Source organism: Theropithecus gelada, chromosome 15, assembly GCF_003255815.1.
Source record: "Theropithecus gelada isolate Dixy chromosome 15, Tgel_1.0, whole genome shotgun sequence".
Classification (NCBI taxonomy): Eukaryota; Metazoa; Chordata; class Mammalia; order Primates; family Cercopithecidae; genus Theropithecus; species Theropithecus gelada.
In genome coordinates this window covers 911,155-932,149 of record NC_037683.1, presented here as the reverse complement: position 1 = coordinate 932,149, position 20,995 = coordinate 911,155, and the positions used below count along the sequence as shown (strand labels likewise).

Below are 20,995 nucleotides of genomic sequence, written 5' to 3'. Positions count from 1 at the left end.
CAGATGGACACGGGCATTCGTGCTGTGGAGCCAGTACCTGGGGCTTTATGGGCCACAGCCTCCCTGGACTGCTCAGCCCTGTCTGTGACCAGCAGCTGGGGATGATATAATAATTTTGGGGGTTGGTTGATACAATTTCTGGGGGAGGATATAATAATTTCTAGAGGAGGTTGATACAATTTCTGGGGGAGGTTTGCAGGAAGCCCTCACCCTCAGGATTCAGTACCCTAAGACACAGGTCAGCTGCTTTGTTTTTGTCCTGCAATTCCAGAGGGCACCTCTCACCTCCCCATGCGCACCAGGGACAGGAGCCCTGGAGGCCCAGGACATGCCATGGTTGCAGTCACAGAGCTGGGGCCATTCCCAGTAGATGAGACCTCAAAGCAACAGTTCATAGCATGCAGGGGCGCTGGCCCGGCTGCCAGGTGTCACTGTCCTCGGCTTGCAGCATGCAGGGGTGATGGCCTGGCTGCGAGTTGTCACTGTCCTCAGAGACGCCTGTCGGCGAGCTCTCCTCCCTGGAGCGCAAGGCCACAGCTGAGCAAGCTGGGACCTGTTGTGCGAGACAAGCCCATGGTGCTGGGATCTCATGGGTATGGGAGTCTCCGAGCTGGTATCTTCGGGGACAGAGCCGAGGTGCTGGGCTCTGTCCAGCAAATCCTAAAGTGCTGGGATTACAGGTGTGAGCCACCGCACCTGGCCTGTTTTTTTTTTTTTTTTTTTAAGGTAGGAGAAATGGAGGTTTCTGGGCTGATGGGAATGACCCGGTGGGGTGAGGGGTGGAGGACGGACCAGGGGCTGGGCTGTCACTGACTGAGCAGGTGGCCGGGTCTCAGCACAGCAGGGGTGTGCTCAGGAGGGCTGGTGGGCGCAGACGCGGGGGCGCTGAGGAGACGCTGGGAGCCCCTGCTGCTGATCCTGGTTTCTCAGGTGTGGGCTAGGAGGCAGGATGGGGGGAGTGGCAGGGGAGAGGACAAGGAAAGGACTTAGGAGGCATGGCCAGTGAGTGGACCCGGGTGCCTGGTGTGGTCACTGGGCAGCGGGTGTGTCCTGCCCAGGGTGCCTGCAGGGGGTGCCAGGCTCATGGGTGGGGAGGGAAGGACAGAGTGAGGAGCCCATGGGTGAGGGACTGGCGAGGTGGAGGGTGTGAGCTGCAAGGACTGGGATGGGACTGTGAGTGGACAGCTGCGCCTCGGGGGCACATGGTTACTGTAGCAAAAGCCTCTAGGGGCAGAAAGAGCAGAGCTGCCTGAGTGACCGGGTGTGGACACTGCTGGGAAGTTAGGGAGAAGGACTTGGTGAGGGAGGACGGAGGGCCCGGGCGTGGGAGTCATTGTCCGGTGAAGTGAACACCTATGGGGAATTTGGGAGGAGGAGCGGGGAGGGTGCCCACGGTTTGGGGGAAACAGCCTTGCTGGTGAGAGCTGGGGGAAGCAGTGAGGGTGAAGTCCTTTCAGAGGCTGAGAACATGGACTGTGTGTGTGGGTGATGGACGTGAATTCCGGGCGCAGCGGCGGGGCGGGGTTGGGTAGGGAGGTGGGAGGGGAGCCCTCCTGGAATGGGAATGGGTGTGATTGGGGGTGGCCCTGGGCATCACAGGAGATGGTGATGGCACTGGGAGCTGGGGTTCTGGGGCTCCCTTCACCCCTGTAGATGGGAGAAAGTGCAGGGGGCGAGGCCTTGACCCAGGGCTCAGATTCACCTTTGACCCATAGGGCCAGGTCTTGAGGCCCTTGAGCAAGTCCCTTTTCCGCAGGGGTCTCTGGCCTGAGGGTTTGCTGGGCCAGCCTCTGGCCTGAGGGTTTGCTGGGCCAGCCTCTGGCAGAAGCAGCTCCAGCCTTGGGTGCTCTTGGAGGCAGGGCAGAGGCTTCGCTGCAGGTTTTCCAGGGCCCGGTGAGCCTGCATCTGCCTGAGGGCCTCCCCTTCCAGAGTCCTCTCTGTGTCAGAAGCAGCACCCAGACTCAAAGTCTGAGGCCCCCAAAGGACCCCAACCTCCATGCTGGGGCTACAGGGCCTGGACAGCCAACCTCCTTACGCTCTGGTCCCACAAAGGCCGGGGCGTGGGCCTGAAGAGCACTGGCATGCCACATGGTGTGTGCGGCCCCCGCGGCCTCGACGATCGGGGATCGGGCCCCCCAGCACCCCCTGCACAGGGGAGGGGAGCCCTAGGCCTGGCTCCTGGAGAGAATGGAAACCCCCAACCCACGACCGGTGTTTCCCTGATGGTCCCTCTGGTTGGGTGAGGAATATACAGCTGGAACCCATCAGGCCCGGGCTGGCCGTTGGGAGGAGCGGGGCGTCCCTGGGACTACAGGGTCCTGAGCTAAATGCCAGCAGCACTGGTGTGGCTGGAAACGGCCACCTTGCTCCTCCTTGGAAGGCGGCTTCCAGGCTGGGAGGAGTCCAGGGTCATCCAGGCAGGCCTATCGGAGCGGCCTGGGAGGGGCCATGCGAAGGCCAGCAGGGGGAAGGGCCCAGAGCTCCGGCTCCTGGCTCAGGGCCCAAGTTCTTTCTAAATTTGTTCCCCAACCCCCACAGGGACCCTGAGCCACACGTGGTTTTTTCCGTGATAGAACTTCCGTCCCTGTGTGAGGCCTGTCCTGCGCGGGGGGCTCTAGGCTGGAGACAGAGGAAGGGGGAAGGGAAAGACAATGAGCCCTATTTTGGGGGGCCCCGATTAGGGTCAGGAGGGGAAGGAAAAAGGGAGAGGAGTGATGACAGGGATTGGGGGTGTGCAGCTGGGCAGAGGACCCTGCCCTCCCCCTCTGCGGCTGCCCTGCTCCCCCCTTGCTTACACAGGGCCTGGAGTCCCCTCCCCACGGCTGTAAGCCCTGTGTGTGGGATGTCAGGTAGAAGGGATGACCTGGGGGAGGTGACCGTGCAGGACGGTGTGAGGTGCAGAAGCCCAGGGCGGGGGCAGGGCACGCAGCAGGGGCCCTCCGCCTCACCAGGTGTCCTGAGCCTGACCAAGCCAGGAGGGCTCTGAGCGCCAGCGTACTGAAGAGGGGATGGGACCTCTGGCCAGGGGATCTGGGCAAGCCGGCCAGGCCTCCCCCCTTTGGCGCCTCCGTCCAGCCCAAGTCCCGCCTGGGCCGCACCCCCTGACTCACTTCCTTTGCATAGAAGCGGAAACCTCCCGGGAGCTTCCTCTGCTTGGGCCGGCCGCTCCCTGGGGACCCGCAGGTGTCGCTGCCCCTCCAGGCCGGAGCTGGCCCAGGAGGCCCCTGGCCCACCCCCTCGCCCTGGGAGGCGCATTTCCTGCTTGGAATCTCAGGCCCCGGCGTCTGGCACAGGCTGGGGGCGGCGGAGCTGAGGGTAGTGGACCAGCTGCAGGTAGGGGTGGGTTGGGGCGGGTTGGGGCCCAGGGCCCAGGCCAGTTCTTGCCAGTCAGTGGCTGTCTTGATCCGACCCGACTCTTCTGTCCGTCTTTTCGCCTCACCTCCACCGGTCTCCGGGGGGCTCCCTGCGCTGCTCTGCTAGTTCACTGGAGGGGTGTTAGGAGGACCCCAGTTTTGGAGTCGGGGCTGGGAGGCCTGGGCTGAGCCTGGGGACGGGGCCCGGGGCTATTCTCAAAATCTAAGTTCCAGCCAGTCCCCCGCCAAGTGTTCTGGAGCGTGTGGGGGCGTCTCTGAACTCCTGGGCGCTCAGGCCGCTGCTTCCCGCGGCCCCTCCTTGGGAGACGGCCCAGTCCAGTGGGAGCCGCGGGAGGGGGCAGGGTCTGGGAGCGACTGTCCCTCGCCCCAGTGGGCGCCTAGGCGGCCACTGACTCCTTCGACGACTCCTCCAGGAAGCCGGGGCGGCCACCAGATAAGCCTCTACCCCGCCACTTCCTTAAGGCCCTCGGCCGTTTATGGGAGGACCCGAGAGATTTGCATCGGGGCCCTGCAGAGGGGCCGCTTCCCGGTCTGAGGGACGAGGCCGCGACCAGGCCCTGGCACTGGGGCAGCCCGGGGCACACCCTGCGGGACTCCCGGGGGGTAAGATCACTCCGGGGACCGGTTCCGGCGACCCGCGGGAAAGGGCGGTGGCGGGAGTCCAGAGACCCTCCCCGTCTTCCCGTTGCAGGGAGGGCGACCTGTATGCGGAGCGCCGTTCCTGTGCCATGGACCGCAGCCAACCCAGCCTGGAGCCTGCTGCCGCGGCCCCCCAAGCCACGGGCCGGTGCATGATCGCGCCCGTGCGCGCTGTGCTCCGCCTGCGCCGCCGGGTGTGCGTCCTACGCAAGCGGCGCCTCCTGCAGCTGGGTGGGGGGCCTGACGTCGGGACCGGGGTGCCCAGGCCGGGCTGCAGCCCCCCGGCGCCGCGCGGTGACCTGGACCAGCCGCAGTTCTTCACCTTCGACGGCCCCGCGGAGCTGCCCTCCAGGACGCCACGCAAGAAGCGCCGGCGCAGCCGTCTGGTGCTTTACCCAGAGACCTCGCGCAAGTATCGGCCGCGCGTGGAGCACAGGAGCCGCGCGCAGCACTGCCTGCTGCTGCTGGTCGCCATCGTGGGCTTCCAAGTTCTCAACGCTATCGAGAACCTGGACGATAACGCGCAGCGCTATGACCTCGATGGGCTGGAGAAGGCGCTGCAGCGCGCGGTGTTTGGCCAGCCCGCAGCCATAGCGCGCATCGTGGCGCTGATGCGGGACTACCTGGCCACGCACGTGCACAGTCGTCCGCTCCTCCTGGCGCTGCACGGGCCCAGTGGCGTGGGCAAGAGCCACGTGGGCCGCCTGCTGGCGCGCCACTTCCGCTCGGTGTTGGAGGACAGCTCGCTCGTGCTGCAGTACCACGCGCGGCACCACTGCCCCGAGGCGCGCGCCGCACAAGACTGCCGCGAGGAGCTGGCGCGGCGCGTGGCCGATGTGGTGGCGCGGGCCGAAGCGGAGGAGAAGACCCCACTCTTGGTGCTGGACGACGTGGAGCTCCTGCCGCGGCCGCTGCTGGACGAGCTGCACGGCTTTCTGCAGCCGCAGCGCTCCCACCACTTCCACAACGCCATCTACGTGCTCCTAAGTGGCGCGGGTGGCGCCGAGGTGACGCGCTTCGTGCTGCAGAACGCGTCCCGCGCGCTGCCCCTGCTCCCCGACGGCGCGCGCAGTGCCGAGGCCTCAGCGGCACAGGCGGAAGAGGACCTGCGCACAAGTCTGTGGGCTCTGCTGTCCCGGGAGCATCCGCTGTGGCAGGCCGCGGCCATCGTGCCGTTTCTGCTGCTGGACAAGCGGGATGTGGTCAGCTGCTTCCGGGACGAGATGGCAGGCGAGGGCTTCTTTCCTGACCAGGCCCGGGCGGAGGACCTGGCCGCACAGCTCAGCTTCTACCGCGTGGCTGGCCGCGAGTTTGCTGTCACTGGCTGCAAGCAGGTGGTGGCCACGGTGAACCTCCTGTAGTGGAGGTGCAGGACGGGACGTTTGGGTTGATGGCGGCAGTAGGAGGGCGACCAGGGACCTTGTGGACTGGTGCAGGCCCCTGAGGTTTCTAATGAATTTGTGGCTGCCAGGCTTGTGGGTGCGGGGCAGCTCGGAGCTCTGCTTCCAGGTCCACAACCACCTCAGAGCCCCGAGTCTGTCCCTGGGGGCGGCAGGACAGCAGCCACCTCCCTCCCGAACTCACCCATTGCCCTGCTGGGCATCCCAGGCATGGTCTGGTGGGTTCTCCCTGTGTCCCCAGGAGGCGGGCCCTCGGTTCCCATGGTACAAGGATGATCTCAGGGCCAGCAGTTTCTGGGGTCACACAGCTGGGACGTGACCCCGCCTCTTGGGGGTGGTCGTGTGTTGCTCAGTGCTGGGGTGAGGCTGTCACCCCTGCCACCCTGGAGATGACCCTGGAGGAGGTCACAGCCAACCATGACAGTGCTGGGGTCCTGGCTGTCTTCTCCACCCACCCCACCCCTCACTCAGGTAGTGTTTTCAGGAGCTCAAGGCTTGCGTGTCTTGACCGTAAGGGGAGGGGAGCGGAGGCGGGGGCGCCCCAAGCAGCCTCTCCCCCTCCTTCCCGGACCCCCCCAACCCCGTGCCCGCCAGTCCTGGCTTGGGCTCACCAGATGACCGAGAGCCCGCAGGGCAAGCGGGAGGTGCCCAGGTCTTCCCCCATTACCCTCCTTTCCGCACGTGAGACCCTTAGCCCGTGGCCAGACCCCTGGTCACCACGATTGCGCGACCTCCCTTTCCCTGTGGCCTTTTGTGCCCCGAGTTCCGCCCACCCGCACCTTCTGCGTAGAGGGCCCTCCCCACGCCTGTCCACCCCACACCCCACACTCCCCACGCTCCGCCTCCCGGAAGCCCTCCTGGACGCCTCCCGTGGATGGGCCCCCACGCCCACGGGGGCTTTAGAGGAAGGTGCTTTGGGCGCTTTTTGCGCCATGTCTCCTCGGGGGCGGCGGTTGCCTCGGGAAGGTTCTCGCCTCCTCCCGCAGCCCCGGTGTCTGGGACGCACCCGGCAGCCTCACTGCTGCCTCCTTATGGTGCGCCTGGCCCAGCCGTTGCCTTCTGTGGTCACCAGGGGCGGAGCGTGCGGCTGGGCCCTGAGTCCCCCGGGTCGCCCCGAGCCTCTGTCCTCACCGCCGGCCCCGCTGCGGTCCCAGCCCGGGCCTGTCCGGAAGGAGCGCACGGGCGGCGATGACCAGTCCCGAAAGGGGCTCAGAGGGCGACCAGGAGGTTTCACGCCGGTGCCGGGCGAGTCGAAGTGGGGGCACCGTGAAGGTGGAGGCAGGGCCGCGCCAGGAGCCCCGAGTCGAGCGCACACGGCGCGCGCCCCTGGCGAGTGGGAATCCTCCGGCCCCGAGGATTCTCAGCCCGGAGACCGCGCCCGCCAGCGCCCTGAGCAGAGGTCCTGCGGGTCCCAGGAGGGTGTCCTGTTCTCTCCCCCGCCCTGCATCCATTCTCGCTCTGGTGTCCGTGGTCCGGGGCGAGGGCCGCCTAGTGGAACCGGGATTCAGGCCGCTTGAAAGTCTGGGATCTCTGGGCGGATGGCAGCGGCTCCCCCGAGCTCGGCACGCAGGTCTTGGGCCCAGGGCGGGAGCGCTGGCGAGAGGGCTGCCCCGTCCTGCCCAGAGGGTCCTGAGGACTCCCGCTGCTCCTGGAGTCTCGGGGAGGAGTCCGGCTCCACGGGGTGGGGGTGGGGGCTACCAGGAAACCTGTGCCTCTTGGGGCTGTGCAGGACCGGCTGGCCAGCGCTGGGAGCCAGGGCTGAGTTCAGCCCAGCTCTGTCCACCCCACCCTCAGGGCTAGGGGAAGGAGCTGGGGGAAGGAGCCCCACCTCCCCCAGGCAAGTATCTGTGCCAGGAGCCCACGCAGAGGGACACCCAGCTCTCGTCTGGCTTTCACGTTGGCTTCAAGGTGGTAAGAGAGAGAGCTGCAGAGAGCGGTGTGTTTGCCAGTTCCTGCATCCCAGGCAGGGCTCCCAGGACTGTCACCTCCCCTTCCCACAGAGCACCCACCTGGAGGTGTCACATGCCTTCAAGCGTGGGTCATTCATCTACCCTTCAGTCAACAACACCCACCGAGCATCCACTGCATCAAAAGGTTCAGACGTAAGGGGAAATTTTCTTTCTTCTTTTCTTTTCTTTTCTTTTCTTTTCTTTTTTCTTTTCTTTCTTTCTTTCTTTCTTTCTTTCTTTCTTTCTTTCTTTCTTTCTTTCTTTCTTTCTTTCTTTCTCTCTCTCTTTCTTTCTCTCTTCCTTCCTTTCTCTTTCCTTTTTTCTCCTTCCCTCCCTCCCCCCCCTCTCTCTCTCTCTCTCCCCCTCCCTCCCTTCCTTTCTTTTCTTTTTTTTTTTTTGATGCGGAGTTTTGCTCTTGTTGCCCAGGCTGGAGTGCAATGACACCATCTCAGCTCACTGCAACCTCCGCCTCCCTGGTTCAAGCAATTCTCCTGCCTCAGCCTCCTGAGTAGCTGGGATTACAGGCGCCTACCACCATGTCTGGGTAATTTTTTGTATTGTTGGTAGAGACGGGGATTCTCTGTGTTGGCCAGGCTACTCACGATCTCCTGACCTCACGATCTGCCCACCTCGGCCTCCCAAAGTGCTGGGATTACAGGCGTGAGCCACCGCGCCCGGCCTCTTTTTATTTATTTCTAAAATATTACATTGAGTCCAATTTCTGTGCTTAAGAAGAATGTACACCAAGTGCTGGGGTGGGGCTGGTTATAAATGACGCCACAAATCATGCTTGTTAATAAATAGTGTGGTTTGAATCTGACGACCTACTGTTTGATTTGTTTCTTGTTTGCTTGGTCTGTTAATAATTGAGGATGCTGAAATCTTTCCCTAATTGTAGATTTATGGTAGATTTATCCATTTCTCTCTAAGCTTCTATTTAAATAGGACATACTTATCGAGAGTTTTGTTTTTTGTTTTGTTTTGAGAAACTTCTGAATGGGGACGTGGTGTGGACCTGGAGGCTGATGCAAGGATTGAGGCTCACATGCAGTCTGTGGCTCAAACATCCGGGCTTTCCAGGAAATCCATAAATTACTAAAAGAGTATTTTCTGGCCAGGCACGGTGGCTCAAGCCTGTAATCCCAGCACTTTGGGAGGCCGAGATGGGTGGATCACGAGGTCAGGAGATCGAGACCATCCCGGCTAACCCAGTGAAACCCCATCTCTACTAAAAAATACAAAAAACTAGCCAGGCGTGGTGGCGGGCGCCTGTAGTCCCAGCTACTCGGGAGGCTGAGGCAGGAGAATGGCGTGAACCCGGGAGGCGGAGCTTGCAGTGAGCTGAGATCCCGCCACTGCACTCCAGCCTGGGCGACAGAGCGAGACGCCGTCTCAAAAAAAAAAAAAAAAAAAAAAAGATTTTCTTTAATTGCCCTGGACAGGTGCTGAGGGCAGATGACCCAGTCTGGCTATGTGGGAAGCTGCCAGCTAATCAGATGATCCCAAACGTCATAGCGGCTCTCCCTCATATGTGCAGAAATCGTTTCTGTGCAGTTGTCTCTGAGTTATTCTTTGACATCTGCCATGTATCGTCACGTAGTAACCCTTGTGATCTGTGTGTGCACATCATAAAGACTTTTTTTTTTTTTTTTTTTTTTTTGAGACGGAGTCTCACTCTGTCTCTCAGGCTGGAGTGCAGTGGCCAGATCTCAGCTCACTGCAAGCTCCGCCTCCCAGGTTCACACCATTCTCCTGCCTCAGCCTCCCGAGTAGCTGAGACTACAGGCGCCCGCCACCTTGCCTGGCTAGTTTTTTGTATTTTTTAGTAGAGACGGGGTTTCACTGTGTTAGCCAGGATGGTCTCGATCTCTTGACCTCGTGATCCACCCGTCTCGGCCTCCCAAAGTGCTGGGATTACAGGCCTGAGCCACCATGCCTGGCCGGCTTTTTTTTTTTTGAGACAAGGTCTGGCTCTGTCACCTAGGCTGGTGCGCAGTGGCATGATCTCCACTCACTGCAGCCTCCACCTCCTGGGTTCAAGTAATTCTCCTGCCTTAGCCTCCTGAGTAGCTAGGATTACAGATGCCCACCACCACACCCAGCTAATTTTTTTTTTTTTTTTTGGGACAGAGTCTTGCTCTGTCGCCCAGGCTGGAGTGCAGTGGCATGCTCTCGGCTCACTGCAAGCTCCACCTCCTGAGTTCACGCCATTTTCCTGCCTCAGGCTCCCGAGTAACTGGGACTACAGGCGCCCGCCACCACGCCTGGCTAATTTTTTGTGTTTTTGTTTTGGTAGAGATGAGGTTTCACTGTGTTAGCCAGGATGGTCTTGATCTCCTGACCTCGTGATCCGCCCGCCTCGGCTTCCCAAAGTGCTGGGATTACAGGCATGAGCCACTGTGCCCAGCTGCTAATTTTTGTATTTTTAGTAGGCACTCAGTTTCACCATGTTGGCCAGGCTGGTCTTGAACTCCTGACCTCAGGTGATCTACCCATCTCAGCCTCTCAAAATGCTGGGATTACGGGCATGAGTCACCGTGTCCGGTTTCTCTTTTAATAGAGACAGGGTCTCTCTGTCATTTAGGCTGGAATGCAATGGCGTGATTGTGGCTCACTACAGCCTAGACCTCCTGTGCTCAAGCGATTCTCCCACCTCAGCCTTCCAAAGTGCTGGGATTCCAGGCAGAAGCCACGGTGCCCGGCCCTTCTCTGCATTTTCTTGTTCTTCTTTTTCTTTTTTTGAAACAGTCTCTCTCTTGCTGCCCAGGCTGGAGTTCAGTGGTGCGATCTCAGCTCACTGCAATGTCTGCCTCCTGGGTTCAAGTGATTCTCTTGTCTCAGCCTTCCGAGTAGCTGGGATTACAGGTGCCCACCACCATGCCCACCTAATTTTTGTATTTTTAGTAGAGATGAAGTTTCACCATGTTGATCAGGCTGGTCTTGCACTCCTGACCTCAAGTGATCCACCCACCTCTGCCTCCCAAAGTGCTGGGATTCCAGGCATGAGCCGCTGCGCCCGGGCGTTCTCTGCATTTTTCAAGGTCAGCAACACTGCATCCTTCCGACCACAGACAGGAAGAGTTTGCTGCTTTTAAGGACCCATGTGACTAGATCTGTCCACCTGGGCCAGGCGCAGTGGCTCATGCTTGTAATCCCAGCACTTTAGGAGGCCGAGGCGAGTGGATCACCTGAGGTCAGGAGTTCAAGACCAGCCTGGCCAGCATGGTGGAACCCTGTCTCTACTAAAAATACAAACATCAGCTGGATGTGGTGTCGAGTGCCTGTAGTCCCAGCTACTCGGGGGGCCGAGGCAGAAGAATTGCTTGAATCCAGGAGGTGAAGGTTGCAGTGAGCCAAGACCGTGTGACTGCACTCCATCCTGGATGATAGAGTGAGACTCCATCTCAAAAAAGATAAAATAAATAAATAAATGTGTCCACCTGGAAAATACCAGATTATCTTCCCATCCAGGGTCCACACTCTTACCGACATTTGCAAAGTCCCTGAGTCAGTTTTGGTAATTTGTGTCTTTCTTAGAACTTCTAGGAATTCGTCCATTTCATCTAAATTGTCTAATTTTATTGGTTTTTTTTTTTTTTTTTGAAACAGAGTCTTGCTCTATCGCCCAGGCTGGAGTGCAGTGGCTTGATCTTGGCTCACCACAACCTCTGCCTCCTAGGTTCAAGGGATTCTCCTGCCTCAGCCTCCCTAGTAGCTGGGATTACAGGCGTGAGCCACCGCGCCTAGCCAATTTTTGTATTTTTAGTAGAGACAGGATTTCACCATGTTGGCCGGGCTGGTCTTGAACTCCTGAGATCAAGCAATCCTCTTACCTCGGCCTCTCACAGTGCTGGGATTGCAAACATGTGCCACCACGCCCGGCTAACTTTGTATTTTTAGTAGAGATGGGGCTTCACCATGTCGGTCAGGCTGGTCTTGATCTCCTGACCTTGTGATCTGCCCGCCTTGGCCTCCCAAAGTGCTGGGATTACAGGCGTGAGCCACGGCACCCCGCCTGGGACAAGGTCTTTGACTGTGTGGAGCTGGTGCATGGATGCGCTACAAGGAGCAGCTCCTGCCATGGGCCTTCGTGAACTGAAGCCCTCAGAGCCTCCAGCAGGTGTCAGCGCAGCTCAGGGAGAGATGCCAGCTCAGCACCACCCACACTGCAGCCAGGGCACTCCCAAGTGATGGAGACTCATGTCCAGGACCTCGTGGAGTTTCTGGAGGCTGGAAAGGGAATGGGATGGAAGGTGCCCCAGCACGTGGCCATTGCCTGGGAGTGTGAGCCAGCGATTTTTGCCATTCTGCCTCTGAGGATGAGTGTAGAGCATCGTAGCTTTTCTTTTCTTTTTTTTTCAAGATGGAGTTTTGCTCTTGTTGCCCAGGCTGGAGTGCAGTGGCGTGATCTCGGCTCACTGCAACCTCTGCCTCCCGTGTTCAATCGATGCGTCTGCTTCAGCCTCCTGAGTAGCTTACCTGGCTAACTTTTGTAGTTTTAGTAGAGACAGGGTTTCATCATGTTGCCCAGGCTGGTCTCGAACTCTTGACCTCACGTGATCCACTTGTGTTGGCCTCCCAAAGTGCTGGGATTACAAGTGTGAGCCACCAAGCCCAGCTTCTTTTCCTTTTTTTAATTTTTATTTTTTTGAGGCAGGATCTTACTCTGTCGCCCAGGCTGCAGTACGGTGGTACAGTTATAGCTCACTGCAGTCTTGACCTCCTGGGCTCAAATGATCCTCCCAGCTTAGCATCCGGAGCAGCCGGGACCACAGGTGTGCACTACCATGCTTGGTTAATTTATATATTTTTTATAGAAATGGGGCTTTGCCACATTTCCCAGGCTGGTCTCAAACTCCTGAGCTCAAATGATCCACCCACCTTGGCCTCCCAAAGTGCTGGGATTACAGGTGTGAGCCACTGTGCCCAGCCACCCGGTCCTTTTTAAGGCTGAAATGCGTACTGTGGATCAGGATGTAGTGTGACTGGTATCCTTACAAGAAGAGAACATTTGGACAGAGATGGACAGTAAGGCACCACATAACAATGTTTTGGTTCATGATGACTGCATGTATGGCAGTAGCCCCGTAAGATTATAATAGCTTTTTTTTTTTTTTTTTTGAAACTATGTCTCGATCTGTCGCCCAGGCTGGAGTTCAGTGGTGTAATCTCAGTTCACTGCAAGCTCCACCTCCTGGGTTCACGCCATTCTCCTCCCTCAGCCTCCCAAGTAGCTGGGACTACAGGTGCCCGCCACCATGCCTGGCTAATTTTTTTATTTTTAATAGAGACAGGGTTTCACCATGTTAGCCAGGATGGTCTTGATCTCCTGACCTCATGATCCGCCCGCCTCGGCCTCCCAAAGTGCTGGGATTATAGGCTTGAGCCGTTGCTCCCGCCGTAATAGCATATTTTTACTGTGTCTTTTCTTTTCTTTCTTTCTTTTCATTTCTTTCTCTTTTTTTTTTTTTCTTTTTTTTTGATACAGAGTCTCACTCTGTTGCCCAGGCTGGAGTGCAGTGGCGCCATCTCTGCTTATTGCAATCTCCGCCTCCTGGGTTCACGCCATTCTCCTACCTCAGCCTCCTAAGTAGCTGGGACTACAGATACCTGCCACCATGCCCGGCTAATTATTTTTGTAGTTTTAGTAGAGACAGGGTTTCACCATGTTAGCCACAATGGTCTTGATCTCCTGAGCTTGTGATCTTCCCACCTCGGCTTCCCAAAGTGCTGGGACAGGTGTGAGCCACCGCACCCGGCCTATTGTATCTTTTCTACGTTTACCTGTGTCTAGACACACAAATACTTAGCGCTATGTCAGAGTTGCCTACAGTGTGCAGTACAGCATCGTGCTGCGCAGGTGTGTAGCTTGGGAGTACCAGGCCGTGCACGCAGGCTGGGTGTGTAGCAGGCTGTACCCTCCAGATGTGTGCCAGCACGTGCCATGATTTTCACCCGACAGGGAGATCATCTAACCATGCAGTTCTCAGAACTCGGGCCCATCCGCAAGTGACACGTACCCATATACGGGTGCATGTAGGGACGGTGACGCGAGGACCTGGGAGAAGATGGCCACCAGCGCTGTGAGACACCATGCTCCGTCGCCCACGCCGCCCACTCTGTGTGCTTTGTCTCGGCAGTCCCAGCAAAGCAGCAGGTGCACGTGCCTTGGAGTTGAATCCGGGTCTGGCTCCGAGGGCAAGGCCGCCTCCCAGGTGGCTGTGCTCAGTACAGCCCCAGCCCTGGTGCTGCCGGAGCCGCTTCCCTCCACACACACCAGCCCTGCCATCATCAGTGGCACCGCACTGCGGTTGGAATTTGTACTTCCTGGGTTAATTCTTTTTTTTTTTTTTTTTTTTGAGACGGAGTCTCGCTCTGTCGCCCAGGCTGGAGTGCAGTGGCCGGATCTCAGCTCACTGCAAGCTCCGCCTCCCGGGTTCACGCCATTCTCCGGCCTCAGCCTCCCGAGTAGCTGGGACTACAGGCGCCCGCCACCTCGCCCGGCTAGTTTTTTTTTTTTTTTTTTGTATTTCTTAATAGAGACGGGGTTTCACTGTGTTAGCCAGGATAGTCTCGATCTCCTGACCTCGTGATCCGCCCGTCTCGGCCTCCCAAAGTGCTGGGATTACAGGCTTGAGCCACCGCGGCCGGCCATTCCTGGGTTAATTCTTGTGAAGTACCTGTGTAACCAAACCCAGGTTTGGCTGTTGCTGCTCTAAAGTCAGACATAAGAGACGAGGGTTGGTGGGAGGAAAAGCAGGTTTAATTGGAGAGCCAGGCTGGACATGATGGCGTGCCCCTGTGGTTCTAGCCATTCAGGAGGCTGAGGTGGGAGAATCGCTTAAGCCCAGGAGGTTGAGGCTGCAGTGAGCTGAGATCGTACCACTGCACTCCAGCCTGGGTGACGGAGCAAGACTCTGCCTTAAAAAAACAAAAAAGGGGGCCGGGCGCAGTGGCTCACACCTGTAATCCCAACACTTTGGAAGGGCGAGGCAGGAGGATCACGAGGTCAGGAGATTGAGATCATCCTGGCTAACATGGTGAAACCCCGTCTCTACTAAAAATACAAAAAATTAGCTGGGTGCGGTGGTGGGCACCTGTAGTCCCAGCTACTCAGGAGGCTGAGGGAGGAAAATGGCGTGAACCTGGGAGGCGGAGCTTGCAGTGAGCCGAGATTGCGCCACTGCACTCCAGCCTGGGCGACAGAGCGAGACTCTGTCGCAAAATAAATTAAAAAAATAAATAAATAAAATAAATAAATAAATAAATAAAATAAAAATAAAAATAAAAATAAAAGGAAAGAAAAAAAATCGGGGAGCCAGCAAACTGAGAATATGGAGACCTGGAGACCTAGTGTTCTGAAGCAGTATCTTACATTTTCCATGCTGGCAGGACGGTTTTCAGGGGACAGGGGATGTGGAGTAACTACGTGCAGGGCTTGGGATCAAGAGGGGACCAAGGACCACATACATCTGGGTGCCAGCGAGGGTCCGAGGGGACTGAGGACCACACACATCTGGGTGCCAGCGAGGGTCCGAGGGGACTGAGGACCACACACATCTGGGTGACAGCGAGGGTCCGAGGAGGCTGTGGCCACTTCTCTGTCCTTGGTCAGGTCACAGTAGTGCTTCTGTAAATCTTTAACAAAATCTAGTTAGTGGGTTCTTTTTTTTCTTTTTGTTTTTTTTGAGGCAGGGTCTCACTCTGTTGCCAGGCTTGAGTGCAGTGGAGCAATGTTGGCTCACTGCAATCTCCGCCTCTCAGGTTCAGTCGATTCTCATGCCTCAGCCTCCTGAGTAGCTAGGATTACAGGCGTGCGCCATCATACCCAGCTAATTTTTGTATTTTTAGTGTAGACAGTGTTTCTCCATGTTGTCCAGGCTGGTCTTGAATGCCTGACCTCAGGTGATCCACCCACTTAGGCCTCCCAAAGTACTGGGATTACAGGCGTGAGCCACCGCGCCTGGCCCCACATATGTATTTTTTTGACACAGGGTCTCTCTCTGTTGCCCAGACAGGAGTGCAGTGGTGCAATCATGGCTCACTGCAGCCTCAACCTCCTGGGCTCAAGCCATCCTACCACCTCAGCCTCTCAAGTGGATGGGACCACAGGTGTGTACCACCACGTCTGGCTAGTTTTTAAAAATTGTTTTAGAGACGAGTTCTCACTATGTTGCCCAGGCTGATCTCAAACAGTTGGGCTCAAGCAATCCTCCTGCCTCTTCCTCCCAAAGCGCTGGGATTACAGGCGTGAGCCACTACACCTGGCTTTAAGTAGAATTCTTATGATTAGTAACCTCAAATTTTAGTCATGAAGATCTTCCTTTTTTTTTTTTCTTTTCTTTTTTTGGCAACATCTTAACTTAAGCATACCCCAATAAGTGATCAAGACATTTATTTATTTATTTATTTATTTATTTATTTATTTATTTATTTATATGTATGTATGTATTTATTTATTTGAGATGGAGTCTTGCTTTGTTGCCCAGGCTGGAGTGCAGTGGCGCGATCTCGGCTCACTGCAACCTCTGCCTCCCGGCTTCAAGCAATTTTCCTGCCTCAACCTCCTGAGTAGCTGGGATGACAGGCACCTGCCTCCACACCCGGCTAATTTTTGTATTTTTAGTAGAGACGGGATTTCACCATGTTGGTCAGGCTGATCTCGAACTCCTGACTTTGTGATTTGTGGGGAAAATAAAGAGAGATCAGACTGTTACTGTGTCTATATAGAAAGAAGTAGACATAAGAGACTCCATTTTGTTCTGTATTTGAGATGCTGTTAATCTGTAACCCTATCCCCAACCCTGTCCTTGCAAGAGACATGTGCTGTGGTGACTCAAGGTTTAACGGATTTTGGGCTGTGCAGGGTGTGCTTTGTTAAACAAGTGCCTGAAGGCAGCATGCTGGTGAAAAGTCATCACCATTGTCTTAATCTCAAGTACCCAGGGACACGTACACTGCGGAAGGTCGCAGGGACCTCTGCCTAGGAAAGCTAGGTATTGTCCAAGGTTTCTCCCCATGTGATAGTCTGAAATATGGCCTCATGGGAAGGGAAAGACCTGATTGTCCCCCAGCCTGACACCCGTGAAGGGTCTGTGCTGAAGAGGATTAGTACAAGAGGAATGAAGGCCTCTGGGCAGTTGAGATAGAGAAAAGCATCTGTCTCCTGCCCGTCCCTGGGCAATGGAACATCTTGGTGTAAAACCCGATTGCATGTTCTATTTACTGAGATAGGAGAAAACCACCTTAGGGCTGAAGGTGGGACGTGCTAGCGGCAATGCTGCTCTTTTTAAATTTTCTTTCTTTTTTTTTTTTGAGACAGAGTCTGGCTCTGTCGCCCAGGCTGGAGTGCAGTGGCCGGATCACAGCTCACTGCAAGCTCCGCCTCCCGGGTTTACGCCATTCTCCTGCCTCAGCCTCCCGAGTAGCTGGGACTACAGGCGCCCCCCACGGCGCCCGGCTAGTTTTTTGTATTTTTTAGTAGAGACAGGGTTTCACCGTGTTATCCAGGATGGTCTCGATCTCCTGACCTCATGATCCGCCCATCTCGGCCTCCCAAAGTGCTGGGATTACAGGCTTGAGCCACCGCGCCCGGCCCACAGAGATCTTTATTCATATGTCTTTCTGCTGACCTTCTCCCTGCTATGACCCTATTGTCCTGCCACTTCTCTTTTTCTAAAAGATGGTAAAGGTAATTGTCAATAAATACTGAGAGAACTCAGAGACCGGTGCCGGCATGGGTCCTTGGTATGCTGAGCCCCGGTCCCCTGGGCCCAGTTTTTCTTTCTCTATACTTTGTTTCTATGTCTTATTTCTTTTCTCAAGTCTCTCCTTCCACCTAACGAGAAACACCCACAGGTGTGGAGGGGCAGGCCACTCCTTCAATGATTCCCCTGCCTCAGGCTCCCAAAGTGCTGGGATTACAGGCGAGAACCACCGTGCCCGGCCTGATATTTCTATTTTTATTTTAACAATAAGTTAAAAACCATTTTTGTCTGGGCATGGTGGTTCACGCCTGTAATCCCAGCACTTTGGGAGGCCAAGGCGGGCAAATCATGAGGTCAGGAGTTCAAGACCAGCCTGGCCAACATAGTGAAACCCTTTCTCTACCAAAAATACAAAAATTAACTAGGTGTGGTGGCACGCGCCTGTAATCCCAGCTACTTGGGAGACTGAGGCAGGAGAATCGCTGGAACCCAGGAGGCAGAGGCTGCAACTTTGCACTCTAGCCTGGGTCACAGAGCAAGAGTCCGTCTCAAAAAAGAAAAAAAAAAGTTTTATTTACCAAGGATTATAAAATTCATGTGAACCTAATAAGTATTTGGACTTAACTTATGAGTATCCATTTACTTATAGGCCAATTTGGTAATATGCTACATACAACATATAACAATACCTGTACATATACATAAACGCATTTAAACATGTATACATACACACACACAAAGATCCAAACCTTTTTTTAATTTTTTAATTTTTTTGAGACGGAGGCTGGTTCTGTTGCCCAGGCTGGAGTGCAGTGTCATGATCTCAGCTCACTGCAACCTCTGCCTCCCAGGTTCAAGTGATTGTCCTGCCTCAGCCTCCCGAGTAGCTGGGATTACAGGCACATCTGGCTAATTTTTGTATTTTTGGTAGAGACAGAGTTTCACCAAGTTGGCCAGGCAGGTCTTGAACTCCTGACCTCAGATGATCCTCCCGCCTCGGCCTCCCAAAGTGCTGGGATTACAGGCGTGAACTACCATGCCTGACCTTTTTTTTTTTTTTTTCTGAGACAGAGTCTCGCTGTGTTGCCCAGGCTGGAGTGCAGTGGTGTGATTTTGGCTCACCACAACCTCTGCCTCCGGGTTCAAGCGATTCTCCTGCCTCAGCCTCCTGAATAGCTGGGATTATAGGCATGAGCTACCACGCCTGGCTAATTCTGTATTTTTAGTAGATACAGGGTTTCTCCATGTTAGTCAGGCTGGTCTGGAACTCCCAACCTCAGGCGATCCACCCGCCTCGGCCTCCCAAAGTTCTGGGATTAAAGGCGTGAGCCTCCACGCCAGGCCTAGTTTTTGTGTTTTTAGTAGAGAATGGGTTTCACCATGTTGGCCAAGCTGGTCTTGAACTCCTGACCTCAAGTGATAGGCCTGCCTCAGCCTCCCAAAGTGCTGAGATTACAGGTGTAATCCACCATGCCCGGCCTGTTCTTTATTTTCAAGATTATTATTATTATTTTGAGATGGAGTTTTGCTCTTGTCACCTAGGCTGGAGTGCAATGGTGCAATCTCGGCTCACTGCAACTTCCGCCTCCAGGATTCAAGCAATTCTCCTGCCTCAGCCTCCCAAGTAGCTGGATTAACCATGCCCAGCTAATTTTTGTATTTTTAGTAGAGATGGGGTTTCATCATGTTGACGAGGCTAGTCTTGAACTCCTGACCTCAGGTGATCCACCCACCTTGTCCTCCCAAAGTGCTGGGATTACAGGCATCAGTCACAGCACTCGGCCTATTTTCAAGATTATTTTGTTTATTTTTTTGACATTAGTGTTTCTAAATGAATTTTGAAAATCATCTAGCCGGCCGGGCGCGGTGGCTCAAGCCTGTAATCCCAGCACTTTGGGAGGCCGAGACGGGCGGATCACGAGGTCAGGAGATCGAGACCATCCTGGCTAACACAGTGAAACCCCGTCTCTACTAAAAAATACAAAAAACTAGCCGGGTGAGGTGGTGGGCGCCTGTAGTCCCAGCTACTCGGGAGGCTGAGGCAGGAGAATGGCGTAAACCCGGGAGGCGGAGCTTGCAGTGAGCTGAGATCCGGCCACTGCACTCCAGCCTGGGCGACAGAGCGAGACTCCGTCTCAAAAAAAAAAAAAAAGAAAATCATCTAGCCAATTTACATGGAAAGCCTGCTGGATTTTGATGGTGATTGCATTGAATCTGTAGATGAATTGGGGAGCACTTATAACACTATTGTCTTCTAGGCAGTGAACATGATACATCTCTCTTTTCACTTAGATTTAAAGAAGAATTTCTCGGCTGGGCGCGGTGACTCATACCTGTAATCCCAGCACTTTGGGAAGCCGAGGTGGGAGGATCAGGAGGTCATGAGATGGAGACCGTCCTGGCCAACACGGTGAAACCCCGCCTCTACTAAAAATACAAAAATTAGCCAGGCGTGGTGGCTAATTAGCCAGACTGTGCCTGCAGTCCTAGCTACTCGGGAGGCTGAGGCAGGAGAATGGCGTGAACCCGGGAGGCGGAGCTTGCAGTGAGCCGAGATCGCGCCACTGCACTCCAGCCTGGGCCACAGAGCGAGACTCCGTCTCAAAAAAAAAAAAGCTGTGTGTTGTGGTGGTGGGCGCTTGTAGTTCCAGCTACTGAGGAGGCTGCGGCAGGAGAATCGTTTGAATCTGAGAGGCGGAGGTTCCAGTGACCCGAGATCAGGCCACTGCACTCCAGCTTGGGCGACAGAGCGAGACTCCATCTCGGGGGGGAAAAAAAAAGTTTTTAGCAACGTTCTATAGTTTTCATTGGAGAGATCTTTCTTTTTTCTTTCTTTCTTTTTTTTTTTTGAGACAGAGTCTTGCTCTGTCACCCAGGCTGGAGTGCAGTGGCCAGATCTCAGCTCACTGCAAGCTCCGCCTCCCGGGTTCACGCCATTCTCCTGCCTCAGCCTCCCGGGTAGCTGGGACCACAGGTGCCTGCCAACTCGCCCGGCTAGTTTTTTGTATTTTTAGTAGAGACGGGGTTTCACCATGTTAGCCAGGATGGTCTCGATCTCCTGACCTCGTGATCCGCCCGTCTCGGCCTCCCAAAGTGCTGGGATTACAGGCGTGAGCCACCGCGCCTGGCGGGAAAGATCTTTCATTACACATCTTTCATTAAATTTTTTGTTAAGCATTTTATGTTTTGCCATGCTATTTTAGTGGTATTTTCTGAATGTTGACAGGATATACAATCACCATTGACTTTTGTGCATTGACTTTGCGCCCTACAAGGCTCTGACATTCACATATTCGTCCTAGCAAAGTTCCCGGTATGCAGCTCATTCCTTTCTCCTCTGGCAGAGAGGCCCCAGATCTCAGGCCTGGCCTGCGGTGGGACGAGCCTTGCACCTGGCACTGCCGGGTCTGCAAACCTTCGAGGTTGGATTTCCAGTCCTTGGGCTCAGTGCCTGGGAGAGGGGACCGACTACCAGGGAACATGGTGGGGCCCATGCTGGGGACACAAGAGCTGGCGGGGATTCCAGGAGGGTGTCCTCATGACAGCAGTTCCTTTCTGGAGGAGGATGACTGTGCCAACTGAAAAACCACCCGTGACCATGAGCCTGTGTTTGTGGTGCACCAGCCGGATTTTACGAGTTCAAAAAATGAAAAACAAAAATGAAAATGAAAAGAGGCTACACCTTGCAGAAGTTACGGAAACATGAACCACACAGACAAATCTCAACAGCATGGGGACGAGTCTCAGAGGCAGGACACAAGAAGCGTGTGCCACGTGATGCCTGTACAGAAAGCTCTGGAACAGGCGCCGCGAATCCACGGTGCTAGAAGTCGGGTCGACGGTGATGTGGTGCAGGAGGAATTGACTGGGATGGGCCGGGAGAACTTTCTTGGCTTTAATAATATCTTTTATATAATTGTGATTGT

At 55.6% G+C, this 20,995-nt stretch overlaps 1 protein-coding gene across 1 annotated transcript; it reads left to right on the top strand.

Annotated features, from left to right (window-relative positions):
- Positions 1-3,234: 3,234 nt before the first annotated feature.
- On the top strand, positions 3,235-6,018 carry TOR4A (torsin family 4 member A). Its single transcript, XM_025360144.1, has 2 exons — positions 3,235-3,333; positions 4,066-6,018. Exon 2 carries the CDS (start codon positions 4,103-4,105, stop codon positions 5,372-5,374), a length of 1,272 nt encoding a protein of 423 aa, XP_025215929.1. The 5' UTR covers positions 3,235-3,333; positions 4,066-4,102; the 3' UTR covers positions 5,375-6,018.
- Positions 6,019-20,995: the final 14,977 nt, after the last annotated feature.

Excerpts from the sequence above, each read along its gene's own strand:
- TOR4A (XM_025360144.1), top strand. The coding sequence starts at position 4,103 with ATGGACCGCAGCCAACCCAGCCTGGAGCCTGCTGCCGCGGCCCCCCAA.